General features: G+C 39.6%; 2 protein-coding genes across 8 annotated transcripts in view; one reads left to right on the plus strand and one right to left on the minus strand.

Annotated features, from left to right (window-relative positions):
• The first annotated feature begins 1429 nt into the window (after positions 1-1429).
• Positions 1430-6958, plus strand: SFR1 (SWI5 dependent homologous recombination repair protein 1). 2 transcript variants are annotated; one of them, XM_038141134.1, is made up of 4 exons: positions 1430-1836; positions 3237-3352; positions 4446-4832; positions 4974-6958. In XM_038141134.1, the coding sequence occupies exons 2-4, from the start codon at positions 3257-3259 to the stop codon at positions 5163-5165; spliced, it is 675 nt and encodes a 224-aa protein (XP_037997062.1). In that variant the 5' UTR covers positions 1430-1836; positions 3237-3256; the 3' UTR covers positions 5166-6958. The 2 variants fall into 2 exon arrangements, with proteins under 2 accessions (XP_037997062.1, XP_037997061.1); XM_038141133.1 differs by lacking the exon at positions 3237-3352 and adding an exon at positions 3402-3502.
• A 130-nt stretch (positions 6959-7088) lies between these two features.
• Positions 7089-21156, minus strand: part of CFAP43 (cilia and flagella associated protein 43) — a 43175-nt gene continuing 29107 nt past the window's right edge. For all 6 annotated transcript variants that reach the window (XM_038141128.1, XM_038141129.1, XM_038141127.1 and 3 more), the window contains 16 exons: positions 20830-21030; positions 19831-20037; positions 18578-18667; positions 17772-17849; positions 16819-16944; positions 16158-16277; positions 15970-16077; positions 14702-14788; positions 14297-14385; positions 13730-13931; positions 12834-12946; positions 12139-12295; positions 11121-11285; positions 9081-9161; positions 8036-8189; positions 7089-7390 (listed from right to left, as the gene is read on the minus strand). In XM_038141128.1, coding sequence (XP_037997056.1) covers positions 7233-7390; positions 8036-8189; positions 9081-9161; positions 11121-11285; positions 12139-12295; positions 12834-12946; positions 13730-13931; positions 14297-14385; positions 14702-14788; positions 15970-16077; positions 16158-16277; positions 16819-16944; positions 17772-17849; positions 18578-18667; positions 19831-20037; positions 20830-21030 — 2136 coding nt within the window. In that variant the 3' untranslated portion in view covers positions 7089-7232. The remainder of the gene's footprint in view (positions 7391-8035; positions 8190-9080; positions 9162-11120; positions 11286-12138; positions 12296-12833; positions 12947-13729; positions 13932-14296; positions 14386-14701; positions 14789-15969; positions 16078-16157; positions 16278-16818; positions 16945-17771; positions 17850-18577; positions 18668-19830; positions 20038-20829; positions 21031-21156) is intronic.

Genomic DNA, 21156 nt, shown 5'->3' on the forward strand with positions numbered 1-21156 from the left:
GAATTCTGTGAATCTATGAAAACTCATGGTCAAAACCTTAGCAACTGCTAACAGGTTATCACACCTACAACACTCAATGCTTACTCACCTCTCAGCTCCAGACTCTCTCTGGTCTCAACAGAGATAGGAGTTACACAAGGTGAAGAGAAAATAGTGTCCTCATCTGTAGCAGTGAGGAGGAATCAGGCAGGAAATTATTGCAGTCCTAACACACAAGCTAAGGGCATGATCCAGCGAGAGCATGTGGGTGCCTGCACCCCACGTGCAGCTCTCAGCACAGCTGTGTGAGGCATCGAGGCACAGCTTGGGGCCCTTCGGCTGTGGGCAGTGCTGGAGGAACCACTGGGACACCATCCCTAAGGGCTGGGAGCTGTCATTGCTATGGCTTCCTCAGCTCATTCTGTCAGTCCTGACAGTTACAGCTGAAAAACATTTTGTACAAATCAGTTTTGAGAAGAGTTAATCCATATGGGGAAGCCAGGTGTGCAGCTGACAGAGACAGGAAGGTCACTCTTACTTCAGCAGCGCCTTTGAGCGTCAGGTAGCTCTATAATCCTGAACTGCACAGTGCAGCCACAGCTGGGATTGCTCCCTGTCACAGTCACAATCTCTCTGTTCCTCCAGTCAAATTTCTTCATTTTCTCTTCTTTGCCACAACCATGACAGTGCTGCTCAGGTCACACAGCTCCCAGCGAGTCCCTCAGTTACACTTTTTCCCCTTATGTGAGGAGACAGTTCCTGGGATAAAGGCTTTTGCAGCTTGAGTTGGAGAGTTGTGGTTCCCCTGGCTGTGACAAAAGGGCCTCCTGTGCTATACATGGTGGGGAAGACTCCATGCTGAGGCAGAGCGCCCCTGCCTGGCACAGGGGCATTTGCAGGGACATTGTTTTATTGTCCACAGCTAGGCCAGGGAAGGTTTAGGTTGGTCACTAGGAAAAATATCTTCACAGAAATGGTGAGTGGAATTGGAACAGACTGCCCAGGGAGCTCCTGGAGTCACCACCCCAGAAAGCATTTATGACTGAACGTGGCACTTGGTGCCATGGTCTAATTGACATGGTGGTGCTGGGTCTTAGGCTGGATTCGATGATCTTAAGGAACTTTTCAGCTAACTTATTCTGTGAGGTGACACCTGACATCGGCCCGGACCCCAGCCATGAGTGGCGAGCCCACGCTGGCCTAAGACACAGCACCGCCTGGCAAGCCCATATGCAACAGGAAAGTCTACGAGGTCCCCGAGGATGTCCCGCGTTTCTCACTGGCGGAACCGGGACGGGCACCGGTACCATGATGGCGAGCTCCCTCAGGCTCCGCGCCCGCCCCTCAGCCCCTCAGCCCCTCAGCGCCTCCCGCCGCGCGCAGGCGCGAACCGCTCGCGCCGCCCGGGCACGCGCGGCGCGCAGGCGCGGCACCGCCCCGGCCCCGCAGCGGGAGGTTGGAGCGCTGAGGGCAGCGAGGGACGGAAGGGCGCTCCCGCCGCGTCCTTTCCTCCTTCGCCCGCGTCCTGCGGGGTTTGGGCTCCCCAGGGTCCTCCCTTCGCTCCTCAGCCCTGCGGGTCGGTGCTGTGGCTGCATTTTTGGGGTGTAGCACCTCAGAACGAGCTCCACGGCTCTGTGGCCGTGCTTATGGGCTGCCCAGCGTTCATCCTGCTTGTCTGTCTGCGGGTGGAAAACTAGCAAGGCAAAAGCTTGAGTGTTAATGGTATTGTGTTAATAGAGTGTTAATAGAGCCTTTTGTTGTTGAGACAGTAAAAGGAGTGAGTGCCTTTATATAACGTAGCTATAAGCAGGAAAACAGAGGACGTAGTTACAGACGTATCCAAAGTGCAAAAGTCAAGTAAGTACCGAAAAGCAAAATTGTCTTTTCCCCTTCTAACTCAAATTTTCTTTACTTGCTGGACAGAACTTTTTGTGCGGTGACCGACATTACTAATTGAGAATGCCAAGGATTTTTAGCCGAAGATATAGGAAAAGGATTTTAAGAGTGCAGGAGATCTGTGTGAATATGCTGCCAAGTAACAGCATTAGCAAACCAGCAGAAAAAGTATTAGTTATGGTCTTTTAAAAACGAATTTGCATTAGAAAGTAAAGGCAGAGAATCGTAGGACTGCTTGCGTTTTTTAAAGCTATCTCTTAAAATTATTTTGCTTCTTGGAGAGACTTACTACATATTTGTGTTATACAGTGTGCATAACAATGATGTTGCTTTTTTCTAGGCTCTTCCTTACAAAAAGAAATAATAGTATTAAGCTTCGATTATATTTGATGGATGCCGTGGGCTTCCTGTTTAATTGATAGATTGCTAAAATACCCAATTAACTAGACTCCTTACTAAGGCCTGGGTTTTTTAATCGAGTACCATATGTTCAATTTTGAACAGCTGGGGGAAGGAATGTTGACTTCTAAGATAAATGAGGTCCTCCATCCTTTGGTATCAAGCCAGGAACACCAGGGTTGCTGGGCTATTAAGGCTTTGGCATACTGAAGCTTTGGCAGTTTTCATCTGTGAAGAGGAAGCCCCTTGTGCCAGCCCTGTGTTGCCTAGTTTTGGTTTGCAGGATTTAATTCTTGAGAGGCTTCTGTTTCAAAACTCGTAATTGCAATTTGCAGGTGAGTGGAGGTATAGCTGTTGATTTTCCAGCTGCATTCTGGTCATTAGTTAGTGGCTCACAATTGCTAAATGAAATTAAACATTGCCAAATCGATTTGAAGTTGGTTCGTGCTGGGAGGTGTGACTTAACCATTTTAATTAAGGTGCCTTTCTGAGTGAGCTTGGGATGTTTCCTGTTAATCAAAACTTCCACCTGTGTGAGTAATTACTTTTTTAAGCAGCACCCCCTGAAGGATCAAATGAGACTGGATTGTTTTCAGAAACCTGGATACCCAATTATATTCTTCTATAGAAAAGATTAATTGTTTATATTTGTGGACAACAAAAACCTTCCTGGCTCCACAGAGCTTTAGGAGTGAGGGAAAAAATAATATATAAAATGGATAGGAAAGGACTTTATGGCAGTTAGTAGTGTCATGCATCCTCTCAAAGAAAAGCTGCTCACAAAGCAAGATGCTGCTCAGCACATGGAACAGTTGTGTAACTTACACAGATATCCTTTTTGAACATGCCCATTAGAAAATAAACTTAGAATTTAATATTAGGGCTTTTTACTGATTTCTGCAGCCAAGGGCTCATTATAATCAGGTGACAATGACACCATAATTCATTCTGTCATTTAACAGAGACAGCTATTCATCTCGAGATGGAAGAGTCAGTGTTGGATAAATTGCCATCTTTGTGCAGTACGCCAGAGGATTCTGGGGCACCACCTGCACAGGGGACTAGTTCAGGGAAACAGGTATGGAAACTTCCTACTTTTCCAATAATGTGATTGTTCATAATAACAGAAATGCTGGTGAAATCATCCAGGAGTCAGAAGTCACTGAGATACTGCTTGCTGGAAGGCCAGAGACAGGCACCTTATACCTCTAGCTATGAGGCTGTGCAGGTAAGGAATGTGCCTGGGGTACTTTGCTCTGAAAATGCAGATGCTTGCTGTGAATACAAAGTGATAGAGCAACATAACACAATGTCATACTAATAAATTTAAATACTGTATAGGGTGTCTGGTGGATTTTTTGCTTCTTTCTTTTAACCTGTCATCTTCAGTTTTCTCAAATCCTGGTTTTCTGGGTTGCTGTGCATGCAGGATGACTTTCTGTGGCTTCTGCCTGCAGTGGAACAAAGTACAATGCTTTCAGTTTGTATATTCTCCATAGTGCTTTATCCTGGGATGTGAAATGGTGATTCTGTCACACTCAGCATCCAGGTCTATGCAGGACAGGCCTGGTTTGAAAGTATTCCATAACTAATCCCTCACTCCTATATTTTAGTGCACTTCTGTAAATAAAAATGTTAGACAGAGATTATAAAAAATAGTTATTTTGAAGAACAATCTTTTTAGATGGTTGTGAAGTATCTCGAAGCATGAAGAGGTCAAAATTATACAGGTATTTCTAATATGTTCTAGAATACAGATGTATAGGATGAATCAGCAGGAAAAATAACCCTTACCTTCATTAAACTAGAGGGGAAATTGATAAAATAAAGTTAGCCAAGTTGAAATATGCCATATTTATTTTACACAAATACTAGATGAGTAAATTTGCCTCAATAGAATACAGGATTTTGTCCAAGAAAATGTGGAGCTACACCTTTCCATATCTTGCAGCTGTGTGTGCAAATACATGTGAAAGGAAGAAGTTGACTTTGTTTAAGTTTTTGAAGGCTATACAGAGAATTAGGAAGTCTGGCTTTACAATGATAGTTAAATATATTACATATTCTACGTAAATAATAATGATTGGTAAACAGTTATTTAAGATTTGGTAAAAAATTTAAGAATGTTCTGACCACCTGGGTTTTCTGGGTTTATTTATTTTGTTTTTTAGCAAATGAGTGCAGCTCTGAGGGAACGATTAAGGAAAACAAGACGTTCATTTAATGCCAATTTTACAGTGGCAAAGCGGCTCAAAATAGACACTGAAGAGAAAGACACTGCTGGTGCTGCCACGGGGTGCTTGCCTGAGACAAGTACAGACTGTTCCAGATTACAAGATAGTTCTGAAAACCTGGAAGGAAATGGCACTGAACACACATGTTTCAAAAGACCCTCACAGGAGAGTGATCCCTGTGGATCAGCAGAGAATTCAGATGTGCTACAGGTTGATCTTGGTCAGCAGCAGTCCCTTGAAGAGAAAGTAAAGCTGGAGAAACAAGTGCAAGAGAAGGAAGAGCTACTTCGTAGGCTCAAACTGGTGAAGATGTATCGATCCAAGGTCAGGCAATACTTACTGTTTTTTTTACTGTGGTGCTTGTGTATTGTCTCAGTTTAAGGCATTTTATAAGAATATCTGCAGGGTATCAAAACCCTCTTTATGTCAGCAGATGATGACTCGTTTTGTTTGTCCCAATTTCAGAACAACCTTTCTGAGCTGCAGGCTTTGATAGTGAAGTGGAGAAGTAGCACCCAGCTGATGCTGTATGAGCTGCAGTCAGCCTTTTCTGCAGATGGCAAGAAAGTGAGTCTCACTCAGCTCATCGACACTTTTGGGTTAGAAGACCAGTTACTGCACTACAGCAGAACAGAAGAAGATTTTGTAGATGCATAATCTACAGCTGCAGAGCTTTCTTTGCACAGACACAAAAGCAGAAAAGACTTAATAAATTCTGATTGTGTCAGAAGTGTTGGTCAGATGATGGACTTTATGCTTTGGAGTTAGGAGGTTTTCTCCAGAGGTACTTGTAAAGCTGTGTGCATACATACAGTAGGCACTGTAAAAGGCATTACTTAATGGAAAAAAATCAAACTGGTGATATCCTGGAGAATCTGGCTTAATGACTTGGTCAGTGAATTTTTATTTAATAAAAATAAAATTAAGTCATAGCTTAACAGGTAGAAAGCAGTCAATTTTTTTATTAGTCTCTGCATGGTTACTTGTATTGAAATAACTCAGAGTGTCAATTCTGTTCATGTTCGGATGGGGAAGAGTTTAGTTTGTTTGTAGATACACCCATTTTACACGTCTTCCTGGTGCCAGTCAGCCAATGAAGGCTAATGACAGCATTTTGTGAGTTAAGTGAAGATAACTAATTTTCATGATGGTAATATTCCAGAGCTGAGATGTTTTCATTAGCTTTAACTCCTACTGAGGGAAATGTGTCATGATGCAGTTGCTTTCAGGTTCTGGTCCAGACAGTCTCTTCAGAGCTGCTGTCTCATAAGCATTCTGCCACAGCCTGAGGTAATAGAAGGGAAGGCAAGAACATTGAAACCAGCTTTCTATTCTACTGCATCTGAGAGCCAAGGTGTTTCCTCTCTTCAAATAAATAAGAAAAACAAGGCCTTGTTTAATGGGATTGCTTCAAACACTGCATTATAAAGCTGAATAAATCTTTACAATTTCACCTATTCTCCAACAAATGCCTTTTTTGAAAGTTGTTTTTATTTAACTTGAAATTGCTTATTTTCTCATCATGGTACCTTTTGTTTTTTATTTTCCCTAAAATCACTGCTGCTCAAGTGTAACAATACATAAATCTTAATGACTATACAACTCTCCCTGCTAGGAATCTTGTTTTCTTACTGCTTATACCCTACCTCTTTTGTTTGCAGGTGCTATATCCTGTTTCCTTAATAAGGGAGTAATTTCTTAGCTCAAGAGAAAGAAAATCCAAGATCATACAGAAGCTTTTAACCATTGCTAAGGCTCATTAGACTTCAGCCTGTACCTACAACTTGCTCACAAGAACACTGACTCTTGCTGTCCAGAGAGAATTACAGCAGAACAGCCTTTATTGGAAATCCCATTTTGAGTATTAAAGCACTATTTCTCTGCCTTCTTAGGCACGTGCAGAAAGATGATGGTGCCTGGTGCAGGGGCCAGTTATCTTCTCCGAGGTTGGAACAATGCTGCTTCTGGGGCAGTTTCAACAGAAAGACAAAAGGTCTTGTAGTAAGTGAGATGTAATTAGAATCCTTACAAACCCCAATTAGAGGTGGCAACGCAAAAAACCAGATGTACAGGATCACAACTGACATAGGAGAATTTTAAGCTAAGGTATCAAAGCTACAATGAAATGTGGCTTGCTGAAAGGAGAAGGATTGACACACACCATGGAGCAGGGAAATAAAAAGCAGGGAAAATGCCCGAGAAGGCAGATCGGGCTCCAGCAGTAGTTAATTTTATCACAGGTTCTTTATTTTTCTGCTGTGGAAGGAGCTGGCAGGAAAAGACACTGCATCTCAGTGTAAAGAGGTGGGAGATGCCAGCAACTATTTCAGGAGGCCAGATGTTTCCAAACCTGGTTTTCCTGTGATTCTGCCCATGGCAGCAGCCACAGTTCCTGCTGGCTGTGGTGATTATACCACAGCAAGGCACAGCTGCCTTTGGGATGGGGCCAGGTTGCACACATGGTTGTTTTCTGTAATGAGCTATATGGTTTATATACTAAAACCAGTAGAAATAAATCTCATCAACTGAAATATAATGCGGTTAAGACCAGGTGTAAAAAATACAAATCAGACAGCCATGCATCTTTCAAATGGAAGTTATTTAAAGGAATTACAGAAGAAACAATTTGTGGAAAGAAAAGTTCAGGGAGAAGAATCAGCTGTCAAAATTCTTTTCCCTTAGACAAGACCATGGTATTATTCATCTATTATTAATCTCTGATTTTTAAATAATATGGAGTGTTCTTGGATTCCAACTTTCAATTTCTGACTGGAGAATTGCAAGCTGTTTTTCCTGTTCTCTTATAAGGTTCCGTAGATATTTCTGCTTCACAATCTCTCGGTAGCGCTGCCTTGTGATCTCTTCAGAAATATCCCGTGTGTCTGCAGAAAACAAAGTGTTAGTGTTAGCCTGTGCTCATGGGATGTGCAGTCTATATGGGACCTGTCCTGGGGCTATTCCAATTTCTGTATAAAATAGGCAAGCATTTTTAAAAAGGCTCACAGTTGGGCTTAAGAGCCTTTATAGTACTGAATAAAGCAAAATATTTCAAAAAGGCACTGGGCATGCTTTCTTTAGCTTCTAGCAAGTACCCACTGTGTTGCAAATCTGTAACTGTTTTCCACTAGTAGAAAGATCTCTGTAAGTCTTCCTAATAGTGAATACTATTCTTAGCTGCACGTTACTTTCTCTGTTCTCTTGGAAGGGTGGAAAGAAGCCCATTGAACAGCTCTCAGAAAAACCAAATAAAAGCATGTTGCCTAATGAAGTTACTAATGACTGTAATATTTTATCTTGAACATTTCCAGGAATTTGGCTAGCTTTGGTTACAAGAGCCACAAGTCTCCAGGTAACTCTTCAGTAACCATGCTAGGTTTTGGCAGGAAGGACTCTGCTCATTGTGCACATACATACAGTAACAGACAGGCATTTCTTGCCCCTCAGCTGATGGAGAACAGCACTGTCCAGCCTTGGAGTTATGTTCTGAATGTTCTTTGCTTGTGCCTTAAGTGCCTCATGGGACTCACCAGCTGCCTGGAAGATATGCATCCTTTCTGACACAGAGACAAGCATTTCCTTCAGCTGCAGGCTGAGCTCGTAATTCGCTTGCTCTTTTAGACGGATGCACTTCTTCAGCTCTCTGACTTTTTTCTGATAGTTTTTCACATTCTTCTTGTGCAACTGCCCATTTTGAGATGAAGAAAGCAAATATATGAGGTCGTACAAAAACTGTTCAGACAAACTTATGATGCAAAATTATAATTTTAAGCACTGCGTTGTACCTCGATAAACTCTCATGTGTGTTGATTTGACTAGTAGCACATTGCAAGCTTTACTTTGTAAAGTGTCTTTTACACATGGTATCTCAGTTTACTGAGTTCTAATTTAAGGAGGGGCCAAGGAATGAAGAGGTATAGGTCAGGAAGAGAGATACGTTAAAGATAAAACTTGAAAGGCAAAGGGAGAAAAGGAAGTCAATAGAATCAGTGAGTTAAGGACATGCTCTACACTGCTGAAGCTGATGGATGGGCTGTAAAGGGACAAGATAAATACTAAAGCTTGAAGAGGAAGAGGAAGCTGATGCCAACTAACACAACTTGAAGAAAATCCAGTGAAATCATTTTAAAAAAAGGACAATCATAATTTGAATGATGAAACACATGAAGTAGCCAGCAAATCAGATTGTTGTGTCTCTTATTTTGAATACAAAGGGGAGGGATACTTTGAACAGGCTAGTGCTCCTGGAGAGAAACATTAAACAGTGAAGATCAAAAGAATGCTTCATTAGAAATGGAGGAGTGACTTTTATAGGCAGTGCTGTGTAAGAAATGATTAGCAGATGCTCAGGACAGGAAAGTATTTAATTTCAGTAACAGAGCAAGAAGACAGGCTTCATCTCTGCAGCAATCCATGTGTGATGACTGCTTCCAAACACTAGAGAACTGCTGCTGTAGACAGCACAGCTCAAATTGAAGAAACCATTGAAAGCCAGATGGACAAATACATGATATATCTATATTTATAGCTATATCTCTATGTGTTTCTCAGATGTCGTGGGTCCCTTGGATTTACCTTATCCATGATGCCAAGGCTCTGCTCCATCCCTGCTAGGTGCTGAGCAATGTGGGTCTCGTAGTTATGCACAGTTAGGAACTGAAGAAATAAAACCAGAAAGAAATTATCTTATGCCTGTTCATTCTTAACAATTCCACCCTTCTGTGAAGAAAATCATACTATGTGAAACTCAAAACACTGGAATTCTGCAGTGGTAAAGCTTACTAGTGATCATAAATGGACCTTGTAAGGATATGCTTGGATTCTGTGTGAGTACTAGACTGTGCAGCTGTTAAAAAGGATGTTATCTATTATATATTTATAATGGAAACAAGGGCCAAACAAGTATGCTGAGGCTGTCAAAAACCCCAAGCTATGCTTGTGCTTGTAATCTAAGCTAACATAGCTGGAGGCCTAAGACAGTCTGTCTTTAATCTAGAGGAAAATTATTATTTTCTGTCTAGTGGCTTCCTAATCATTCTTACTTCTTTTGTTGTTCTGTCTGCATAGTAACTGACAGGGAATTTATTGATTTTTTTCCTTGAGCACACTGCTACTAAAATACCTCTTTATCAAATGACAAATGGTTAACCCCATAATATTTTATGGATCTATAACAGGCAGTAGACAGGTTTGTGTAGATGTAGATTCATCCTTCCAGAGTACTTTCCCACCAAAGTGACAGGGAGAATACTGTGGACTGTTCTACTTAGAGGAGGAGAAACAGGAAAGACCCAGAAGGGTCTCCTTGCTTACAGGATTAAACTTCTTTCACTCGCTGCTTCATTAACAGCCCTCATTCCAAATGGTCCCAAGTCCTTGCTCACACACATTTTTATAAGCCATCTTTCTTTCCATTCCTGTTGTTGGGGTATCTCTTACCTTGTCTTTCCCACTAACTCCACATTTCTAATCAAAAAGTGACCTAAGTCAATTCCCTCGGGGCATTGAAATTCTGATTAAACTGGTAAATGCCTTTACTATGGGCAGTTTAACTCTCTCTGAAGGGCAAGAGCTCTGCTCATCAGTTTAATGAACTGAGCTAATAGCCACACTGGTGATAAATTTGCCACAAGAATTTTTCAATCCACTGTCACAACACCTCTTTAGAAAGCTGTTCTGGTGATTGGTGTTAGTTATGAAAGTCCTGTGGATGTGATTCAGAACAAGCATTTTGTACAGCAGCAATACAAATGAAGATTAAGCAAAACATGTTTTGAATTTTCTTCTAATCCTTTGAATTGCAATATCCTTACCTGCTGTCCAACACTTTCCTTTTCCTCTGTGCTTTATAGCTGTCCCCACTGCTGTATCTCCAACCGACCCATCCCTTAACATCCCTTACTCCAAACCTTTATGCCACCCGCATCATCACCATATGACCGTAAGATTTCCCTGCAGTCTTCTACATCCCATACTGCAATACCCCCAGGCTTTCCCTACAGCCTTTCTTCTTCCTCCTTTCTTTTCCCAGTGGTATCCTTGGCCGTGTCCCACAACCTTTACCTCTTTCTCCCGGCCTGCCAGCTGGGCTTGAAGGGGCGTAGGTGCTGACATGCTGGCCGGCTGCCCCTCCTGCCTGCCGGGCACGGCGCACAACCCCCTGCTCTGCTGCGGGGCCAGCGAATGGCAGCGGGAGGGTGGGACTCGGTGAAGCTCCCCTAGGAACACTCAGGCTCCGAGCAGAGCAAGTTAAAAAATGTCTGAGCGATACCTGATGGGGGCACCTCAGACCTTCCACTTAAAAAGGACTGCTCGATTTAAGAGATCTGTTCCTTGTGGCTGCAAAATTCTGATTCCTCATTCAACGCAAATTTTGAAACAATAAGAGTTAGGACTAATTTTGCCTTAATTTGCACTGTAACATCCCAAAGAATTTCATCACTGCTCAATCTCATGAGTAACGCTTCCCTTTGAAAGATGAATTGTTGACCTGTTAGGAATCATGTTTCTCTGGTAATAAGAGATTAATGAGGTATAAATATAAACGATCTTTCTTACAGGTATAGGCAGCATAATTTTATGCAGTTGAAATATAAATCAGAAAAAGCAACTCACTAGCTGGCAATCTTTTGAAATAGGTAGGATTACAATATCCCGAGCTTTCTCTTTCAGATCTTGTATCTGCATTTTCATTTTCTTGTGCTCCCATTCCAGCTGTATTATCCCTTTAGAGAAGTCTTTAAATTCTACCATGGCAGTTATTTTTTTTTCTCCTTGAGCCTAAAAAAATAGATCAATCTTAATTAACACACTTAGCAGATTATGGAATAATTGTTTGCAACAAGATGGGCAAGTTTCCAAAGTCATAATTTTAGTCAATTAAACATGCTATACTGTCTGCCTCTTTCCAGACTTTGCTCCAGATGGTGATCTTTTAAGGGAGTTCGTTCTCTTTTAAGCTCTGTGTCACAGCCATAGATCATAGAAATAGATGAAGAAAATGACAACTAACCTCTCCCTCCATCTATCTATCTTATATAAGAATGGAAAAGCATTTTAGTCTACAAAATACAAGCTTGCTCTGTTTAAGGTATTTTGCAGTTGTTACTGAAGGCTTTGTGCAGCAGCAGTAAAAGACAATTTTTGTACAGCTAGAATGCCTAAAAAAAGAACATTTCATGAGGGTACGAAAAACTGTTTAAAGTATCATCACCAATTTCACCTTACATAAAAAAAACTATTATATTTTAAATTTAAATTTAATGTAAGGCACTATTTGAATGCTTCTTAACATGACTGTAAGTTTGCCTACAGGGAATTTTTGGCCTGGGGCCCATGATATTAGCATTTGCTAGTTACAATGTGTGTGTAAGTGATGGTGTGTCTAAAGACTGTCACCATTTCATTGATCTGAATTGTATTGATCAAACATCAAGAAAGCAGTCTGCACTGCAATCTCTACATCATGAGAAGAGACATTAGAGAATGCTTAATAGCTTCTAGATTACAATTGAGCCTGCTGGTGTGCTGTAATGAATTGAAACTAGATGTCAGACTGGAGAAAAAGCTGAGCCCCTGAAGGACAATACATTTGTTTAGAAAGCTTAAATTTCCTCCAGATAACGTAAATTACCGCAAGAGCGCAATTCAGTTCCTCAACAACACTCCTGTCAATGAGAATAGCATCACTGTACTCTGGGATCTGAGTACTTTCCAATTCCACCTGTCCTTGTTTTAGCAAAAACTGGACAATCAAATTCTGCTGAAGCTTCATCTTCTCCTCCTTCAGCCTAAGACAGCAGAAAACAAAACCAGTGTTTAGTGATTTCAGCAGGATTACAGAAATCCTCCCATGATTCTCAATGTTTGTGTTTATTCCTGGTGGGGGGTATGTTCATGTAGGACTTACTCCTTTACAGACTCCGTCTTCTGTTTGCTGCTGAAGTGACTGCAAAATCTGGAACTTATGGTATATGTATAAATAAAGTTTTCAAGCACTGGATTCAGTTTAACATACTCTAGCAATGTTCTGGGGAAAATGTTATTACTGAAATGAAATCTTAATATCAATTGGAAAGAAAACAGAAGAAACTTCCAGTCAGGGCCCATTTTCCTGTATATTTTACTAAGAAATTTATTCTTGAATGATAACAAAAGTGAAAATTATGTTATGTAGATGAAAAATGAAATATTGCAGGTCCAAGCAGCAATGAAACCTAGATAAAAGAGTGCAAGAGAACAGAGGTGTATAATTTTGTTTGTAACTTTTGGTTCTGTGTTAGTGGGGTATTAAAGATCAGCTGAACATAGGAAAAGACAAAAAATTACCAAGTGAGTTCTTGGAAAGTGTTCTCCAGTTCTGACTTCATCTTGTCATTTTCCTCTGTTCTTCTCTGGAGACAGGCCTGCATCTCTGCCAGTGCTACGGCCTTCCATTTCACCTAGGCAAGCAACATTGTCACATTCCCAACCTTTTCAACTTTGTCAGTATGTCAGGGCAAGCTTCTTCGAGGACAGAAAAGCCAAGTTCTTAACAAGATATCTGTATATATAAATATACAGCCCGTATTTTGAGAATCTCAGTACAGCACATGAGACATAAAGGTTACAATCCTTTTACTCTGCTCAGGAAATTATTTATTCATATATGAATAGCTTATTCATGTGAAGGAAAATCTTATTTGCTTCTCTTTTGGTCAAATTTCATGTATATCCATCTATGGATAACTCAGATTTATTCATTCATGCTTTTATAATGAACAAATACAAATCCAGAACCACCTTTTGTTAAGAATTGCTCTTTATAGTCTAGAAAAATATTGGAAAGCATTGGTGCAAGTGTAGAATGCTTATGGGAGAGGATGATTTCAACAGATAATGGGAATCAAATAACTGATTGGTGTTTTTTTGGTGTGGATAGAGAAAAGGAAAGTGATGTTTTTTTATTTTTAATGAAACCACATCAAGGTCACAATCATTCTGATCAAATCCATCCATATTAATATGCTAATTTTTCCTCTGAAGAACTACAGCTGGAACTAGAGAACAGGTTTACCTGTTATTCTGAATTGAATGTAGCTAGAACAACCTTTCCAAGGCCAATGGAGTATATGTGTCCTGCACTGTTATTTCACCACTAGCTTGACCCTACGTGAGAACTCCACTAAAGTTTAAGACTCAAAAACATCAAGAAGTATATGGGCAAAATAAAGAATTTTACATACCAGCTCCTCACTCTCAATTTTATTTCTTCTAGCTAGACAAAAATGTTCCCACGCAGACTGGTCTAAGCCACTAGGCATGTGCTCAGGACTATCCAGTTCATCCATGGCTTTCATTAAAAGGGAAACTGCATCTTGGTAATCCTCAGGTGATCTCCTCACATAGGGGTTGGCTGTGTCAAGGAGGGTTTCTGTATTTGGGGTCCTAGAGCACATACACAGCACAGACAGGATGTACTTTGTATTTTCTGTTGCATAGCAGAAGGTCACAAAAACTAAGAATGGTTCATACTCTCCATCTCTTGCAAAAAGCAGATAAGACTACACAAAATAAGAATATTGTCTTGGAACCTGATCATTGCTTAGGTTGCATTTAAAATAGATTTTGTGGAGTAAATAAGGAAATGTATCTTCAAAATAGCAATTTTGACTGTGATGGGAAATTAGCTATTGTTAAATATCCTATAAAAAGCAGGCAATATAATTTAGACTATTAGAATAAATAGTATTCTCATTCTTGACTCACAGGGAATATTAGTATTTAAACAATGGAATCAGAGGGGATCTTACTCTGGTCGATGTTTGTAAAGTTGTAAAAGCTCCTCAAAGAGATTGCCAGGTGTATGAGCAAAGTGCTTCATAAAACCATGTTCCAGGCTCTGGGGGTGGGGAAGAAAGCTTTCTTGTTACCACAATATTATTTTTAAAAAAGCATCAACCTGCCCATATCTTACAAATGCAGGATACAGATCTTAGAAATACAGGATACAGTGCTTATCCAAGTGCTCCCAAATATGACAGGAATCTGCACTATTTCATAAATTCTTCTATGCACACACTGTCCTTTACTGCCTAATTTCATTGATCAGTGAGTTGGCCAGAACTCTTGCTTACAGAGCAGTACATTCTTCTCATTATGAAGATACATCATTAACTTTTAAATTCTGAAACTACTTGTGTTTTCAAAAGTCTCACCTTCTCTTCATGTAATGCCTCTTTATAGGGGCCTGTGCAAGCCTCAACAGCGTATTTTGCACTCAGGATTTTTCTTGCACCTTTGACCTATAGTAAAACCAAGAGATTTGAGGAATGAAAAAGCCAGCAGAAGCAGTGAATGGCTATTCACATACAGTGATGAACCTCACACCTTATTTCTAGAGATAACCTTGTGAGCTATTTTAAGTAACCATACAGTGCCTTCTTCAGGGGTCACTTGTAGATACTGCTAGAAGATGAAGAGCTGTGAAATTAAAAGAACCTGCTGCTTAAGAATGTAACAAATTTCTGTAAGAAATGCTTACAAGCCTTTTGAAACATTGCATGTAACTATGTATGTTGATACTTTTTTTTCTATAGAGATTTCCCTTTACTTTCATGTTATCTCAGGTAAAATCAGTCAAAAAATCTCAAATGTTGTTTAGTGGAGAGTTCTTAACTTTAGAATGCAATTTCCCCATTGTCATGGCACAGTTCTGCTATGTGTCAGGATACTAAAGTCATGTTTTATAGAGGCTGTTAAATGCTAATACTCTGCTGGGGAGACAGTTTTGTTGTGTGACAAACTTCTTGTGACAGTTTTTGATGGTTTCCATGGACCAAAAGTTGTACCATTTAGAAAATGGGGGGGGTGGAATTGAAAATTGTAAGCTGGTATACACTTGGCCTCAGATGGCTTTAAAACTAGTCCAGCCAGTTCAGTGGTGGGAGCTAGATGCCTGTTTGGAATCCCTCCCTGCAGCTCAGAACGGGCTGCTGGCAGCTCCAAGCACACACAGGCTGAGCAGGAGAGCTGACATGTGAAGGCAGCAGTGTATTTATTATCTGTGGACTCATGAACAGCTCCATGAAGACAAAGTGGGCAAATGGGATAATATTGTCCCAAATGCCAGAACCAACCTGCAGACTACCACAGTAAGAGACGTGCATTGAAACCTAGACCTACTACTGTACTTTCAGCTTGATACCAGGTACAGAAGAATATTATATGTAGCAAACAAATAGCAGCGTGCCCTTTTGAATGTATGAAGTTTTACCAAAGAACTCCAGATGAACCAAGCTGAGTACCTATCAAGTACCAGAGCTATTTATAATGTATGTCACCTGTACAAATTAAAATTTACACCTGTAAATTGTTAGAAAGTCCTTTATGGCAAGATTTTGGTGTGCAAAGAGCAGACTTCATATGAAACTGTACTGTAAACATTACATTGCTCCTAACAACAGCATTCCAAATGATAACTTACTTTTTCTTTCTTCTTTTTCATAAGGAATTTATGAAGTCCAGCTTCTCTGGTGTCCAACTCTTCATCCAACAGTAAAGAATAAATGAGATTGACTATTTTGAGTTCTTCCTGTGAAATGATTGTAATAAAAAAGTTAAAATTTCTGCTGCACAGAGGTAGAGATGAAAAATTAATGCTTTTTGCAATACCTGGTAGATGACCATCTGTGATTTCAGTTTCTTTTCAGAGAGTTTGCAGACAATCTCATCAAAATTTTGTGTTGTTTCCTTGATGGAAGCTTCAATTTTGTTCCATTCATTTCTCAGAAACTGGGGAAGGGAAGGACAAGAGCAGCAATATTACATCTGGAGGAACAAGTAATTTTTATGTCTCTCTCGATATATATCTGAGATGATGGAGAATGCACAATACAGAAATGTATAATTCAGTCAAAAGGCCACAGAAATTACTTGTTTGGAAAGAGAGTTCTGCCAGGCTACAAAGTTATGTTGTTCCAATACCACTTTGAAAAATAAATATAATTTTATTATTTGTGTATGGCATCAGCAACTCTGGGAATGAACCTGAAAAACACATTTTAGAAATACTGGTACATTTGTGAAGGAAAGTTACCTTCTTAGGATATCACAACTTTTACAAGTTTTTGCTCATAGTAATTGTTATAAGTGGAGACTGCCTGATTCTGTCTAAGGTAGGATTTATTTAATATGCCATATGATCTTTGATGATCATTTATTCTTAGTTTATCCCATTTATTAGTATTAATTTTTAGAAGCTGCTTCTGAGACAGATTGGAAGCTTTGGTCATGAGCACTGTGAACAAACCCATATTTTCCTCATTTAATTTACCTGTCTATAATCTTCTTTTTCTTCATTCAGTTCCGTGACTTTTTTCTCATATTCTTCAAATACTTTCTTTTCTTCTTCAGTCCAAAGGTCCTCAGGTCTGGATACAAAATCAGGTGGAGGAATATCCTGGAAGTATTGAAGAATAATATGCTTAAAAAGCAATATTAAGTCTAGATCAGCACACTAAGAAAGTACAGCATGCACTAAATTTAACAAAAGGTATTTCTTAGTAAGGTACAAACCTTAAATCAAAGTAACATATATATTCTGTTGCTTTGCTTTGTTACTTGCACCAGTAATTTTAGTGTATATATATTGTATATATATCATATATATATATAGATAGATATAGACTCACTGGCTTACAGGAATTCACTACTGGATCTTGCAAAATACAAGAATTTGGTACTCAAATACTACTGTCAGTACAAGATACACCAAATTTTCTGTTTCAGAACCCCAAACCTAACTCCATGCTCATGTAAGCTTCTATGTGGAGTCCTAATTTTCCAAAACAGATTGATTTCAGAGGAGTGCTTGGGTCTGCCACACCCGTTTCCTGTGGCACTCCACATCCTTTCCTTTCTCAACTGTTGCACTATCTATATTTGGTGAGTTAAATAAAGCACAGTGGTTTTCTGTAAGATCACAGCCTTCCCCCAGCAATATAGGTGTTATAATGGTAATATATTAGATGTACATTAAATAGATGATGTTCCTACAGTATTCCACTGAGACAGGAACAGGTGTTGATGGGTAATTCTACACAGGCAGTAGAATCTTGTGGTCTCTTTTTGTGTATGCTCTCTTATGGAGTCTCTCTGGTCATAGTGCAATTCTACAGTTCTCCAGCTTTCTTTGGTCACTGAGGTTGGAGATATTTGCTGGTTGAATTTCACGTTGCCAGAAGAGCCCACGGGTTTCCTAAAGGACATGGCAGAAACACATCTCACCATTTTCAAAATGTCTTCCCTCCTGAGTTCCAGCACTCCACCCATCATGTCATCAAGAGCACGCAGTCGTTCATCGTCCTGGGAAGAACCACAGAAAATACTTGTAGGTACAAAAGCAAATGTAGCAATTGCAAGTTTGGGGCATGATAGCAGTGTTTATCTCTAGATTATTCAGTGTGTAAAAGCAGATTAATGTTTTTTGGACATGTGTATGAAACATGCCAAGAGTTTAGTTTTTCTGGTAAACAGTTACTCATATGCCAAATAACTTACTAAAACTGCCATTTTGGCAGTTTTGGAAGGAACACAGGCATAGGTTACTCCTGGCCAACTGACAAGCCATGAAGAAGGAAGTTGTAATTGTGCATCTTTGGGGAAAGAACCATCTCTGTTTTTTTACAGATGCATTTTAAAGCCAGAGGAAAGCTCTACAGTCTTCTAGTCTGAACCATGGAGAAAAGAGGCTGCTGAGTCAACAAACACATAGCAAGCAAAAAGATCTTGATTGAGGAGTAGCATGAATCTGGACATGAATCTAATTCCCAGCCATCTGATACAGTATTTTAAATTGCCCCTAAGCACATGTTTAAAAACTGTGAGTCTAACACTCTATCTCTTCTCCCCCCACCTGACCTATGTAGTTCTGATTGAAAACAATAATAATAAGGAAGAGGCATATATCCTCAATACCTCAATCCTCAATAGTTTAGATTTATTCTCCCATACTACATCACTGTTATGTTTCAGTGCTGCAATAATTCAATAGCCTAAACAGAGGGATGTAAAAGGGATGTTTCTTTACTTACCGTAGCAGCAAGGCGTCTTTCCATTTCAAGCTTGGCCAGCATTTCTGCCTGCTCTGTCTCCTCTTGAGTCATGTATTTCTCAGCTTTAATCTGAAGGCAGAAAATGAAGTTAGTATCAGGGTTCTTTTCTCCAAATGTCATCACAGGGACTAAGAACCTTTGGAAAAATGGTGGTCCTGATTTTGGCTGGTATAGAGCTAATTTTCTTCCAAGTAGCTGGTGTACAGTGCATCCCACAGCCTGGGGATTGGCATGTTGGTGCTGAGCAATTGTTTTTCATTTGCGTCAGTTGTTTTTCTTGGATTTTATTCCTTACTCTTTTCATTATTTTCCTCTTAATTACATTTATGATTATGTTTTAATTGCATTAATTACATTATGATTATCATTGTTGTCATTATTATTATGTTTTATTTCAGTAATGAAACTTCTAATCTCAACCCACGAGTTTTCTCACTTTTACCCTTCCGATTGTTTCCCTCACCCTGGTGAGAAGGGGCAGTGAGTGAGCAGCTGTGTGGTGCATAATTGTTGACTGGGGTTAAACCATGACAATGGTGTAATACAAATTCTCAATGCTTGCTCTATCTCTGCTCTATGACAATATTCCTCAAGTTGAAACTTCTCCTTTTGAACAGAAACTACAATTAAATATCCTGAAATATAAACCACCATCACTTTTGTTGCTTTTACTTGTGTTTTGTGTATGCCTTCTCTTACAGTGGGGTAACATGGACTGGTGAGAGAGCAAAGAAAAATGGGAAAAGATTGACCACATGAGCAGATAAGATCAATGGAATTTATTGCATAAGAAATATGGTGTTTCTTTGTAAATAATTAATTGAATTTAAAAGTACATTACTAAGTATGTTCTAATACTTAGATTTTTAGTTTAAAACTACTTTGTTTCAAAATGGCACTCAGACAAAACAGAGAAACCCTTAACTATGGAAGCAATTCCTGAAAGCCTGGTTGGAATGTTAGAAACAAAGAACTTCTATCTAATTTATGAGCATTTTGAAAACTTTTAACAGCAATAAATTAAGTTTGTATACATTTTTCATTTCAGATCGACTTAAGGCTTTTCTCCCTAAAAAGGAAAGGGAAGAAAATGGGCCAAAAAGATGATTTTAAGTATATAGACACATCTGCTTGAAGGTTTTTCAGTACTGACACACACAATGTCTGGAAATAACAAGAATTAGAAAGCTGGCTGTGAATGGGTCAAATACAAAGATGCATTTTTCAGACACCTCTGAATCCTGAACGGTGAGCGCTCGCTCCGGCACCTCATCATCTGTAAGGACTGGCTCCCACACTTCCACTTGAAGGTCAAGCTTCTCTAAGATTTCTTGGATCTTCAGGTTTCTTTCTTTCACTCGTGCTATCTCCTGCTCCTTTTGTTTTACAACTGTGTCAAATTCCTCATTAAAAGCAGTTTTCACTTTGTAAATGACATCCTGGAATACCAAAAAGGAAACAGCAGTACTGTTCAGGTCACATCCATCCATGTTTATATACTACTCCTCAAGCCATCAGAATCATGAATGTGTGCATTTGTGTGTGTGACAAGGAGATAAACTGATAAAACCTTTTTGTGAAAATTGTAAGCATAGAGTTCAAGTTTGTTCAATGGACTCAGGCAGATGATCTCTTTTTTTTCTTTTTTTTTTCCTAGAATTTTTTATTCATTTTCTTCTATACATTTGGCATTTAAGAAAGAGTCTGAAAGAAACATGCTGCTGCCAAAGCTAGATAAAAAATTAGGCTGTCCTCTATTTGCTTCTTTTTTGGCCCTCTCCAGATGACAGAAGGAGAAGCTTCAAAGAAAAAAACATGTGACCTGTAAATCTAGAGTCTGTAAATCACAGGTGCTAAAAAGCATGTATTCTTAGTGGATAAACTCTTATTTTAGCATAAAGAATTGATCTCAACAAAGAAGAGCAGAACTTTAATGAGGGTAAAGTATATGTCCCTCTTACTGTGTCAATTTACTAAAATGCACCATGAAAAGGATACAGATACCCTGAAATTGGATAACCAATTTCATAAAATCTTGTTCTTCCACACCCAAGCTGGCAAAGCCACAGCACTAAGTGCATTTATCACCTTGTCTCAGTTACTCAGAGACTGGTGCCACTCTCCATTGTTTAGTGTCAGTATGTCCAGATTCTAACACTGGCTGTGACTGGTGTAAAAACCAACAGATACAAGAGTGTCACTGCAGTAGGACAGGTTTCAGAAGATACCACCTTCAATAATATTGTCTGATTGAGTTTCTGCTCCTTTGTGTGCAGGTCACATTGGTGGTATAGGATAGATGTGTCCCCACCATACTGAGAGCTCAGGCTTCCATTTAGGCAGCGAGATGCACCATCAGCCACTTCTCCTGCTGCCTTCTCTCCTTCTTCCTCAGATAAAGCAGTCTCAGAATCAAGATTTTTCTTCTGAGCCTGCATATCAGAAACATGGCAACTGTGTTAAGTTTGAACATGATCCAGTGGCACACAATGAAGAAAATTCTAAGGTTATATTCTTCAATTAACTCAGTGATCAAAATAATACAAGCTGAAATGATC

This window comes from Motacilla alba, chromosome 6 (genome assembly GCF_015832195.1).
Source record: "Motacilla alba alba isolate MOTALB_02 chromosome 6, Motacilla_alba_V1.0_pri, whole genome shotgun sequence".
NCBI lineage: Eukaryota > Metazoa > Chordata > Aves > Passeriformes > Motacillidae > Motacilla > Motacilla alba.